This window comes from Seriola aureovittata, chromosome 19 (assembly GCF_021018895.1).
Source record: "Seriola aureovittata isolate HTS-2021-v1 ecotype China chromosome 19, ASM2101889v1, whole genome shotgun sequence".
Lineage (NCBI taxonomy): Eukaryota > Metazoa > Chordata > Actinopteri > Carangiformes > Carangidae > Seriola > Seriola aureovittata.
In genome coordinates this window covers 23,901,473-23,915,000 of record NC_079382.1, presented here as the reverse complement: position 1 = coordinate 23,915,000, position 13,528 = coordinate 23,901,473, and the positions used below count along the sequence as shown (strand labels likewise).

Genomic DNA, 13,528 nt, shown 5'->3' with positions numbered 1-13,528 from the left:
TCCTTCCACTGTTCATGTCTGAACTCGTAGCAGCTAATTAGCTTCACATAGAGCTGCAGAAACATTAAGGAGCAGAAGGGCTACGCTAACGGCGCCCACGTCCACCTGTGGCAGCGCAGACGTTTCCACAGGTATTAGTGATCGACTGCGTCCACAGCTGGAATAAATCTGCATGCTAATGAGCCTGACGCCTCCGAGTCCTCAGTGTGTGTGAAGGCGAGCGCTCAGCTCTCAGCAGTTTGTAAATGTTGCTGATGCGGGTGTTTGATCCTTCGCATCATCATTCCTCTGACTTAATGAAAGCAGCAGAGAGCGATCAGACGTCCTACTACTGTGAGGTGTTGTACATATGTATGCAGTAATATCAGAGTCAGATTATAGACGTGTAACACTTGTTTTTCTTGACAACAGATTTGAATCAGTTTGAAACCAGCCAATCAAAGTGCACGAAAACCTTGAAACTCATTGGTCCAGTCTAGAGACTTGATCTGTGACTTTAACGTCTCAGTGTGACTCTGGACTCCAAATTGAAACTTGAGGTGGGACTGACCTTTGTCGACCTTCAGCCTCTCTGATGCCTCTCCGACTCGGAGTTGGTTCAACTTTCCAACCTTCTAAAAACAGACGAGAGAACCACGCCGTTACATCACTGTCTACATCTGTCTACGTCCCCAATTTCCCAGCAATCCCAGCACCAAGGAAAACATGTCGGACTACATCGTGTCTGTACAGCTGTTGCTCGTGGCTTTCAAAGCCTACGTTAGCATCCAAACATTTTGATGTTGATTTTTTTTTTTTTTTTCCAAAGTTTTAAAAATGGTGGCTGTCACAGTTTTTGGTGGTTCTTGTTGGTCACGATCACCCCACCCTCCCCTGATCTAAGCTGTTCTTGGTTGTAGACCAGTGAAGTGCTGCTGCCGCTCTCGAACCAGCCGCTTCTCTGGGCGTCAAAACGCAAAGAACCGGTTTGAGATTAGCCCTCGAAAGAGGTCATTGAGATCTGACTTGGGATTGTTGGTTCTGACTGGTACTGGTACTGGACTGGATCAGAAGCAGGACTTACCTGTCTTTTAGAGGGACTTGAATTGGGACTAGTTGGTCTGGAAAACACTGACTTGACCCATGTCTGAGATATGAGGTTTTATCAACATTGTCTTTGAACAGATTTTTACGTCCAAACTATTTAACCCCCCCCCCCCGTCGTATTATCAGCTCTGTTTGCTCACAGAGATCAGTTCAGCTCTGAGACTCCTGGTCTGTATGAAGCCATAAAGAGCAGAGACTCATGTTTGGTTTTGTTATTGATAATGACTTTAAACAGCTGTTGACTGATCCTGATCCTCTGTCTGAAACCGCTTCGATTTATTGACGAATGTTTAAACCAGTGAAGCGTCTCTTCACTAATGAGCAGTGAAACAGGCTGTGTGTATGTTGTCTTTTAACCCCTCCCCCGTCTCTTAGTGTCTGGTCGGAGTCGGCTTCACCTCCTGGACCTGGGGAGCTGTGAGACGGACATCAGCAGGACCAGAGAGGGGGGTGGGGGTCAGTGTCTGTCTCTGTCTGCGCTGGGAAACGTCATCCTCGCCCTCGCCAACGGGGCCAAGCACGTCCCCTACAGGTAGGAGCTCACACTCATTTAATGATGGATGGGTCAAAGAGGGGCCCCTGGGGGGGGGGGTGAAGTATGAAGCAGGTAGACAGTCCTGGGGGGTTTGTTATTCAGGCTGATTGTTGTGTGGAGCTCTGTCTTTATGTCCCTGAATATAGACTAGAATATAGGTCAAAGGTCACTGTGACCTCACAAAACATAAATCACCAAGTTATACACTAATTATGAGACAATTTAACTCAAATGTTTATACGGACAAAATGGAGTGATGACATTTTATATCCCAAAGGTCAAAGGTCAACTTCCCTGTGACATAATGTTCTGGTCTGTAAGGAGAGGCTGTGACCATATTTCCTGTAACTTGGCTGGTTGATGGAGGAAACAGATTCTAGTTCCTCCTGAAGTAAATTCATAAAGTCCAGGACTCACGTGACGTTCCCGCTCAAACTGAACTTTGACAGAAAGCTGTGCAGCAGTTTAAAGGAAACACACAGATGGCGAAACCATCGGAGCACGTGACCGTGTTTGGAGGAAAAGCACCAACTTGTGAACTAATCATCGTGGGGTTAGAGAAAGACCAGATCTCAGTTTTGTTGTTCTGATTGAAGAAAGTAGAAAAAGCTTAGACTGTAGTTTTTAAATTCAGCATGTGATCATTAAAGCTGTAATCTCACTACAGATCACATGTGGCGTGTACTTCAAAGTCGGCTTCATTAATGTGAAACGAGAGATCGTTCCTGTCGGGGCCCGACTGTTGCCTGGTGTAACGAATGGTTTCTGGGATCCTGTGGGGGTTCTCGGGCCTGACGTACATCTTTGCTCTCTTTTTTTTGGCTAACGAGGGGTTTCTTGATGTATTATTCAGGGACAGCAAGCTCACCATGCTGCTCAGTGAATCCCTGGGCAACATCAACTGTCGAACCATCATGATCGCCCACATCTCCGACTCCCCGGCGAACTACATGGAGACGCTGACCACAGTGCAGCTGGCCTCCCGCATCCACCACATGAGGAAGAAGAAGTCCAAGGTACCGCACCTGTGACTCTGGTCTGACATCGGTCTGCTGATATTTATCACCTGAAACGAATCACTCTGATTCATTTGCCAAATAATTTCCATATGAACACAGTAAATGTCATTAAAAGTCCTTGTGTAATTCTGTGATGATTCAATCCTAACACCAATATAGTGAAAAAAAAGACTAAATACGTTTCAACAATGATCAGAAATATAAATTCTGATTAATAATTAATATATGATAAATCCCACTTGAGGCTTTTACAAGAAAGTCTTAATCTGGCAAAACATAAAAGGACAAAAAATATTTCCAGATAATTGAAAGAAAGATAATTGAAAGAAAACTTAATTTAAATAGTTTTTATTGTATGTGTATGAAAGCTGTAGTAATGGGGCTCAGAGTGATGGGAGTCGCTGGTTTCTTTAAGTCACCATGATACCATGATATATATATATATATATATATATATATACTGTATATGAATAAAAACTGAGCAGAAAAAAAGAGTTTAAATATTGAATATTTTCTCCAGGCTGAGAAAGAAAAAAAGGTCACATTTTAGTGTTGAATAAACAAATTTATAACGTTGAAGCTACTTCTTTAAAGGGAATATCAAGATTTGAGAGATTCATTGGTTGTTAGTTGAACATCCCTCAGATTATTGTGTGAGGCTGGTGACAGTTAAAACTCTGATCAGGTCAGAGTCATGTATTCATAATTCAGTTATACGTAATTCAGCCGAGATGTGACAGATAATCAATATGAGTGCTCCTGCGGGGGCGGCGGCCTCTGAGGCTTTCACACTGACAGGTCGTATTTGTGTTTTGTAGACTGAGAGAGCCTCATGGAAACATGCTCATACATGTCATTGACATTAGCTTTAGTCCAGCCCACAGTGTGCACCTTTAACCTCGGACTGTGTCGACAACGCTTCAGAAATTGATTTTCCTTCAGGCCGATCGTTTGTTAACTCTGTGTTACATCTTTGTCTATCTGCAGTACGCCTCCAGCTCATCTGGAGGCGAGAGTTCCTGTGAGGAAGGCCCATCCCACCGACCCCCGCACCTTCGATCCTTCCACCCTCGGACCGTGGCCCTCGACCCGGACACGCCCCTGCTGCTCTCCAGTGATCCCGACTATTCCTCCAGCAGCGAACACTCCTGCGACACCGTCATCTACATCGGGCCAGGAGGGACGGCCGTCTCGGACCGAGACCTGAGCGACAATGAGGGACCACCCTCCTTTGTTCCCATCATCCCCTCCCTGAACAAAAAGCGGGTCAAAGACACACCCAGATCTGATGGTGACCACTTCAAGTGCAACACATTTGCAGAGTTACAGGAGAGACTGGACTGCATCGATGGCAGGGAGGGCCCGGCCACATTCGGTACAGAGGGTAAAGCAGCACAAGCAGCAGCACTTAGGACTGGAGCTACTAAACCCACAGAGGTGACATCTCAGCCCAAATCTGATAAGAACTCCTCCCAAAGGGTCTTAGAAAGCACACCCACCGCATGCACAAACAAACCTGATCAGGAACAATCCAAAATCTCCTCAGCTGGTTTGGACACTTCCAAACGGACAAGTGCAGACGGGGAGAAACTTTCAGCTACCCCCTTTCAGCCAGGTGTGGTGAGGCAGAGTGGGACAGAGCCTGTAGTGCGAGAGAAGGTCTACCTCAAAGGAGGTGGACCCAAGCCGTCTGCCTCACCATCCTTACCTAGGACATCCAGGGCAGCATCTCAGCCTGGTGAGGTTGTTGCTAGGACTCCCCCAGTGGGTATGAGTCAACAAGCGCTGAGGCAAGGCCAGCCACTGGGGCCACGTAGCATGGGAAGGGCCCTTCATACAAGCAGAGGCCCCGTGGAGCTCAACAATCTCCGGGCATCACTGTTAGGAAGATGCCTTGACAGGGATTTCCTGAGGACTACAGTTACACTGCAGCAGCCCGTGGAGCTGAACGGCGAGGATGAGCTTGTGTTCACGGTCGTAGAGGAGCTTCCTCACGGTCTTGTCCCAGACAACGGCCGTCCCTCCAACCTCCTCAGCTTCAACAGCGACTGCTCTCTGGAGGCCTTTGCCTCTGGTTCTCGCCCTGTCAGCATCATCAGCAGCATAAACGACGAGTATGATGCTTACACATCTCAACAAGGAGCCATGGGACCTGGAGATGATGTTGGAACCAACTTCCAGGAGATGTTTTCCCGACGTGGCAGCGAGCAGTCGTCCATTGGCTCACGACCAAGTGAAGAGACTGCTGACTCAGCTGAAAGAGAAGATGCTCGTTCAACAAGCAGGCTTCAGCTGAGGGACAAAAATATGTCAACAGAGAATGCATCAACACTGACCTCACCAAGTATATTTCATAGACAGCAATTTTTGCAGCATGGCATCAAGAGCTCGTTGAACGACAGTGGAGTCTGTTTCTCAGAGCTGGACAGTGACCCTGCGACTCCAAACAAACCTTCATTTACCAAGTGCCCTCCCTCCCCTGACTCAACCAAAGCCTCTCTCAAAGGCTCTCTCAAGGTGAGAGCCAACACTCTGAACTCTTCACTGTCAGCCCAGATTCCCCATCACGCCTCCCATTCCAGTCTTCCCAGGAAAACGAAGCCTACCTCATCTGCAGGTGTGGGCTGCAGCAGACAGGAAGGCAGACACGATGACTTTTTGCTTCAGGTAAGCAGCCACTTAGATCCCAGAGAGGTCGAGTTTCTCTCTGCAGGTAAGCCATCAAGAAGTGGCGTAAGCAGCACTTCCTCTAAGAGGCCCAGAGGGAATAGTAACAGTGTACCTCGTCCACCAAAGGCACAAGTGTCTTCTTCAGGTCAGAGGGTTGTGGATGGTTGCGAGAAGTCCAGCAGCAGGAGAGGAGATACTCTGATCAAGCTGCCACGACTCACCCGAGGTGCAACAACTCTAGGAACTGTTTCCATCCCCCAGAGTTCTGAATCCAAATGGGGTCACGAGACCACGTCAGTGACCGGTACCCTGAGGTTTGCTTCCTTGGGAAAGAAGTCAAATGGCCAGAGAAGCAACACCATCTCCAAGTCTGGATCTGGAAACATATCTCCAAGTGCCTTAAAAACAAGCAGCGACATTGGGAAGTCCTCATTCCCTAAAACATCAACCTCGGTGGAAGAATTCACCGCCAGGCTCCGGGCAGATTCATTCAGCCACCGGACATCGAGCTTAAAAACTGAACATGGCTCAGCCAGGACATCATCAAGCCTGAAGGCGCGAAAAGCAGATCCCTCCAAGCACTACGGCAGTCTGTTGTCTCTGGAGAGATGTGACAGTCAAGCCTTTGCTGGCTCCAAGTCTGAGCTGTTCAGGGACAGCAGTGCTGCTGCTGTAGGAGGTAACAGCAGGTCAAATAGATCAGTGTCAAGACTTGGGGTTCCAACCTCTACCTCCACATCTGCTTCTTCCTCCCAAGTTTCTCCTGGTATCTTTGCAACCACAAGCAAACTGGGGCAGGTCCGAGTCGGCAGCAGCTCCCGAGCAGCAGTTTCTGGTGGGTCGAAGGTTCGAGCATTGTCTACCAGCAGTTCCAAAAGCCTGAGCTCCTCCCCGAAACCTCCTGACAATGCATCTGGACGCAACCCCAGCCTACCGCTAACCAGTAAGTCCCCTGCTCGCTCTGGGATAGGAGCCAAGACGGGAAGAGGCACCATCATGGGCACGAAGCAGGCCATCAGCAGGGCGGCTAACAGCAGGGTTAGCGAGCTAGCTGCTGGGAGCCCAAGGAAACAGCTCAGTAGGGGGCATGGACTGACAGGAAGTGATGCCACTGACAGCGGTACTAGTAGTGTCAGTGGTTCACCAGTCAACACACCAATACCATCACCTTACAGCAAGATCACTGCACCTCGGAGGCCCCAGCGCTACAGCAGCGGGCACGGCAGCGACAACAGCAGCATCCTGAGCGGGGAACTGCCCCCCGCCATGGGCCGCACCGCCCTGTTCTACCACAGCGGGGGAAGCAGTGGCTATGAGAGCATGATCCGAGACAGCGAGACCACTGGCAGCACTTCTTCGGCACATGACTCCATGAGCGAGAGTGGTGTGTCCTCGTCCAGCAGGAGCAGAGTCTCTAAATCGCCCAAGAAGAGAGGAAACGGTGAGTCCATATCGTGTGGATTGAAAACAGTGGCATACAATCTGAATTATTCTGTTATGTTGAAATTGACTGGAGCTGGAGGTGAAAGTTTCCAGCCTGTCAAAACCTCTATTTTCAGGGTTCTGGGTTCTAACCTGCCAGAGTTTGCATGTTCTTCCTTCCTCCAACAGTCCAAAGACTTGGAGGTTAGGTGCTGATTAACGGCTACAGGTTAAGTTGATATATAAAATATATACTGTATGTATATATATATTATATATATCTACATATGCTGTTCTCGTAGGAGCCGACTGAGACATTCATCTGGTCTGTGTTTGTTGCTGGAGGACATTAGCATCATTGTTATTTGATTTCCTTTCGATGGATTAAATCTTATATTTTTCTGGGTATTAAAATCGTAAATTGTGAATGAACAAAAAACAACAGCTCATGAGGATGAATGTAAAAAAGAATTGTCTTAACCAGTTATTATTAAAGTTCATGTGACAGTCAACAACTATTTGTGAATGCACTGATTCAGAAATGGAGAGAGCCATAAAACTTATTAACATTTTTATGGCTTTTTCCAAAATGTGCTGCCATCCATCAGAGTGTGTGATGACGGGATGAAAGTGGCTGTTCTATATAATGTTTTCATGAATGCTGAGCACACGGCGGAGTGCAGGTATTATTGCTGTGGGAGCGTCTATCAAAGGCTGCTCTCCTCACCGGTTCCTCGCTGCATGAATTCATCTCAGCCCGACGTTATCCTAAAAAAATCTACATTATCTGGGACGATGTTGTAGTGTATTCCACCTTACAGCAGCTGATTGTGATTCATGGCGGCGGTGGCGATGAACGGGTCAGGCAGCCTGATGCATATGGAACCGGCACCGTGTGATCTGCCTGCCATCAGTCCTGTGGATCTTGGCTCGTTTCTGCCTCATGAATATTTCATGAAGCCGCCGGCAATTCCCGGTGTACATATCCAACTCCAATTATCACCCACACACACACACCCCCCCATCCACTGCACATCACTCCAAAGCGCACACACACACACACACATGTACGCACATACACATACACACACACATACACACACACACACGCACACACACACACGTACGTACATACACATACACACACACACACACACGTACGCACATACACACACACACACACACACACACACCTACACATGCACACACACACACACACACACACACACACGTACGCACATACACATACACACACACACATACACACACACACACACACACACACATACACATGTACGCACATACACACACACACACACACACACATACACACGCACACACACTCCTCCTCAATATGTCACTATTTCTTCGTCCTCACTTTGAGACCCAGGGTGTTTAATGAGCTCTAATGGCTCTTTGTTTGTGGCGCTTGCTGGTGCTTTTCATTTTACCTTTATTTATTTATTTGTTTGTTTATTTGTTTATTTGATCGGGACAATACATGTTAATAAACATCAGTACAAGCACAAAATGTAAACACGACAGATTGTAGCAAAAATGCTAATTTACATCGTAGTCCCTGAGCAGGTGACAGAAAACAAAAACATTACAAGCCACAAAACAGATAGAAATATAAAATATGCCAAATAAAAAAAGACAAATATATGTTGCTGCAGGTTGAGTTAAAGTGAACACAGATTTTTTCTTTGACTTAAAGTTATAATCTGTAACTTTTCCCCATTAAAACGTCTAAAAACATCTAGACCTCTGTTCTATGTTCTATATGTTGTTGAGTTGTGTTCTTACACCATCACAAATGTTTCCATCAGTCTCAAACCAAAGAAATCTGTGATTTTAATCATGATGACGTCTCATTGGTCGCCTGTTGATGACATCATATCCTCTATGATCATTTGTCAGTGTGTTCGTCTGACAGAAACTCAACATTGACTTTCATCTAGTTTTCTAGTTTTCCTCTGAGCAGTTACGTCTTCAGGGCAGACTGAAAGCTACAGTGAGCTAGCAACGGGCGCTAACTGGTTAGCATGCTAACTTCAGTAGAAAAAAAGAAGGGTAGAAATAGAAGCAAAACTAAAGGGTTTGTTTCCACCTCTGGAGACAGCTGTTGGTGATTAAAGGAATTCAGTTTGATGTTGAACTCACGTTTCTTCTAGACTGATAAGTAAACAGCTGCTAATGCTAATGTTAGCCATGTAGCAATAGCAAAACATAAATATAGCTCCTTTAAAAGTTAACTGCTTTATTCAGTGTTTCTCCTGGTTTAATCCCCTGGTGTGTTTGTTGTGGAGAGGAGGAAACCTCTGTGGCTCATTCAGCTGCTGCTAAAAACCTGCTGAACGTCCGGTTCATGAATAATCAGAGAAACAGTCAGAAGAAAGGTTAGCATCAGTCTCACCTCCAACTCTTCCCCTGAGTCTCTGTCCTACGACAGCGTCGGTAGTTCCTCCCCGTTCAGGGACACATTGAAACGTGTCACCTCTATTGGTTGTTTTTCAAACATCATACACAGCGTGTTTTTAGTGTTTGATAAGAGACGTGATTTATTACAGATGCAAGACCTGAGGAGGCGTTTGTGTCTTCAGTAAAAATGAGGCATCATCAGCGAACATGTGAAGGCTCCTGTCTGGACATGCATTAGCTCGTTGATGTAAGGTGTAGATGAAGGTGCAGCAGCAGCAGCTGTGTGACGGAGGTTCTGATCAACACTGACAGACTGACACTGATTTAACTGACTGAGAGGAGGAGGCTAATTAGAGCTAATTAGCAGCCTCGTCAATATATTGTATGTCAAACGTGCTGTTGTTTGGTGACATGTTATAATTTAGTTGGTTGGATCATCTCCAGTTTGTTGATGAGAAACTACAGGTTCACACAGAGAGATCATGTGACCGACTCAGTGAGAAACTGCTTCACACGTTTAAATGACACTCAAACCTCAGAAAACGTTGCCTCAACTTTATATTCATTTTATTTTATTTTATTTTTACTTCGTCAGGTTTCCTGCGGCGGCGTCTGATCCCAGCTCCTCTGCCGGACCCCTCCTCCCTCGCCAGGAAGGTGGGGGGTCAGTGGGTGGACGTGCCCCCGCTGGGCGGCACCCTGAAGGAGCCCTTTGAGATAAAGGTGTACGAGATCGACGACGTGGAGCGCCTACAGAGGAGGAGGGAGGTGGTGACGGGGTCAGAGGTGAGGCAGGCTCCCATCTGCTAACACTGGAAACACACACACACACACACACACACACACACACACACACACACACACTGGAAACACACACACACACACACACACACACTGAAGAGCAGGATAATGAGGAAGTGTCAATCAAAACACAAGAAGTCAGGAAGGATATCTGTCACTCTATAATGTAAATTTAATAACATGCAGCAGAGCAAGTACACCTGTACAGGTATAAAATGTCCTATACATATACATACTGTAGGTATATGTGTGTGTGTGTGTGTGTGTGTGTGTGTGTGTGTGTGTGTGTGTGTGTGTGTGGAAGACGACGTGTAGCTCGTCTTCATCACTTTCTCTCTGTTCTCTCTCAGCAGCCGTTCCATGACGTTGAAAAGGTGAGTTGTATATAGAACTACATTATTACCCATCAGCCCTCAGTGTTCAGTTCAGATCAGCTGACTCCGTCAGGAGCTGCTGTATGGAGTCAAAGCAGTGCCATAAAAAAGAATGAATCTATGAAAGAATACGAAAATAAATGTGGAAATATAAACAGGAATAAATAAGTAAATTACAAAAATGTGGAAACAGAAAGAGAAACACATAAAGAATTAAAGAAATAAAACTTTTACCTTTTGCTTTTCCTTGAAGGGCCAAGCTGTCAATCAATCAAGCAACGGGGCAGAAGTATTTTTTTATATTCTTTTATTTATTTGTTCTTATATATCCACTTTTTTTTAACTTATTTAATCTTTTATTTATTTCTGCTTTTATTTCCACATTAATGTTTTTATTCTTTTATAGATTTCTTCTTTTTTTCGGCACTGCTGTGACTCCATACTCAGTTCTGCTCTTCCTGATCTGACATCTGGATCTGAGTTTCTTCTTCCAACACCTGTGTGGAGGTGAAGGAGGAGGGGAGGCGGAGCCAGCTCTCTGTCACCTGCTGTCCTTAATCCTCCGCTTTAAATCTACAGCTGGCAGATTAGCGCCCACGCTAATTTTATCTCCGGCAGGCTCCTAATTAAATCCAGCAGTGGATACAGATTAAAGTCTCAGAGCAGGTTAGCCCCCCCCCCATCCCCGCCCCGCCTCACCTGTATAAGTAGGTGGACGTGTCACAGAGCCTCTGACTGGGTGTCTGGTCCTCAGGGTCTGCTCTACTTCAACGCCCGGCTCAGGATGCTGGAGAGGCGGCAGCAGCAGATCAGGGAGCTGAGGAGCAAACACGAGCGGCTGAAAGCGGAGCTGGAGGAGGCCAAGAGCCGGCTGATGCTCCGCCCGGACAGGTGGAGCGGAGAGTGTGAGTACTGACTCTGTATGTTGTTATAATGATAAGATGAAACCTGTGACCTTTGACCTGAAGGAAGCAGAGCTGGAGCTTGTGCTTCCTGCTTCAGGAAGCTGTAGCTTCAGTGGATTTTCAGAGTAAAAGCTTGGCATGTGCTACATGCTACAGAGGTACTGCAGCTGGAGAGCTAACGGCTAACATGCTAACATTATCAGGATGGTTTATTATTGGTTTGTTATTGGTTTGTTATCAGTTCATTGGTTTGTATTGGTTCAGAAGGACTTTAAAGTCTTTTACTCAAAGATTTGTTTGTTCTGTAGACCCGGTCCTCATGTCTCTTCCTCTCTGTGTCCTCCCTCCAGTTGACGTGGACCAGGACCTGGACCGGGAGTCCCAGGAGTACTTGGAGGCTCTGGCTCAGGTCACGGCGGATCTGGAGTACTGCGTCAACCTCTGCAAGTCCCGCGTCATGATGGAGACCTGCTTCGACATCGCCGTGACGACGGCCGCCGCTGTGCAGGGAGGTCAGCAGGAGGTGGAGGTGTGAGGGGGGAGAGCTGTGACATCACTTCCTGAGGATATCATCATCTCTCTCGCTCCACAATAAAAGTCCAGAGAAACAGAGTCTGCAGACGCTGACTGAGAGAAGTGACATTAGAATCACCACAGACACGAATCCAGAGTTCATGACTGACGCTTTGGCTCATGCTCAGTGACACTACGGAAGGTCGTACTCACAAATACTTTAATCTCGTTATCTCGAGATAACGAGATTTCATCAGGAGAAAACGATTGTGTCTGAACCTCATACACTTGGTGGCAGTAACTCGTTAGCTGACGAGGACTGATTATCCTGATCCTGTATGAACATTTCTGCGCTTGATTGAAATATTGTAATGTCTCGTTATTATTTGGAGATAACGGATTAAAAGCATTTGTGAGTCTGACTTCTCTCAGCCTCCATATGAAGAGAATGAGCGTCATGTTGAAGAATCTCATCATGGTGTAGAAAGAGGATGAAGAGGCGCTGAGACACTGATGAACGGGTGAATTACTGTCCAGGACTGAACACCATTCATTCATTCGTTCGTTCATTCATTCGTTCATTTGTTCATACAAAGACAAACTGAGCTGCAGAGACAGAAGTAAAACTGCATGAGGACAACATGTCTCTGAGGGGCAACTGCAGCAAACTGCTGGTCCTGGATCAGACTAGTGAAGATAAACATCTCAAAATGGATGAAAGCTCTGGAAGTGCCTTTCTATTTATGATCTGGTTTAATTATAATTTCCCTTGTTTATTGTGTTTTTCTATGTTTCATGTCTGTGTGTTTATTGGTGCTGATTTAAACCTTTACTGTCGTCATTATGCAAACTGATGATGTGAGTGTGAAGTGAACTGTGTTTGTGGGAGAAAGAAAAGGAGAGAAGAGCTTTAGTTCTGATTGATCTGCCTTCACACCGTTTCTCTCATGTCAGACTCTCACCTCCAGGAAGTGAAGAGCGTCTTCTCAGAGTCAGATCAGAACACACACATCATACACATGGTTTTAGATCCAGTGTGACTGAATCTAAAACGCTTCCAGAGGAGATCGTCACCTCCTGCGTCCAGAGCCGATAACCGATCAAATCAAAGGAACAAGACGCTGCTGCTTCTAGAAGAATCCTCCTGGTTCCTTCAGTATCACAGTGAGACAGAACATCATGATACACAGCTGATCGCAGCTGATACACAGCTGATCGCAGCTGATCGCAGCTGGTCGCAGCTGATCGCAGCTCATACACAGCTGATCGCAGCCGATCGCAGCCGATCACAGCCGATCACAGCTCATACACAGCCGATCACAACTGATCACAGCTGATACACAACTGATCACAGCTGATCACAACTGATCACATCTGATACACAACTGATCACAACTGATCACAGCTGATCACAGCTGATACACAACTGATTCACAACTGATCACAGCTGATACACAACTGATCACAGCTGATCACAACTGATCACAGCTGATCACAGCTCATACACAGCTGATCACAACTGATCGAAGCTGATCACAGCTGATCACAGCTGATCACAGCTGATCACAACTGATCACAGCTGATACACAGTTGATTAGGGTTGCAAAGGTGTGGAAAATTCCAGGTAAATTTCTGGAAAGTTTCTGGTAAATTTCCATGGGAAGTTAAGCTTGGGAAGTTTGGTAATATTCCATATTGGAAACTTTCCATGGGAATAATGGGAATTATTGGGAATTTAGGGGAACTAACTGGGAATATATTATATATATATATACATATATT

The 13,528-nt window shown here is 46.1% G+C and overlaps 1 protein-coding gene across 1 annotated transcript in view; it reads left to right on the top strand.

Moving 5' to 3' along the window:
• The window catches only part of kif26aa (kinesin family member 26Aa), a 39,891-nt gene extending 26,718 nt beyond the window's left edge, over positions 1 to 13,173 (top strand). Inside the window, exons 10-16 of the mRNA XM_056405066.1 lie at positions 1,462 to 1,618; positions 2,475 to 2,637; positions 3,628 to 6,751; positions 9,749 to 9,939; positions 10,305 to 10,328; positions 11,083 to 11,233; positions 11,584 to 13,173. Coding sequence (XP_056261041.1) covers positions 1,462 to 1,618; positions 2,475 to 2,637; positions 3,628 to 6,751; positions 9,749 to 9,939; positions 10,305 to 10,328; positions 11,083 to 11,233; positions 11,584 to 11,768 — 3,995 coding nt within the window. The 3' untranslated portion in view covers positions 11,769 to 13,173. The remainder of the gene's footprint in view (positions 1 to 1,461; positions 1,619 to 2,474; positions 2,638 to 3,627; positions 6,752 to 9,748; positions 9,940 to 10,304; positions 10,329 to 11,082; positions 11,234 to 11,583) is intronic.
• The last annotated feature ends 355 nt before the right edge of the window (positions 13,174 to 13,528 follow it).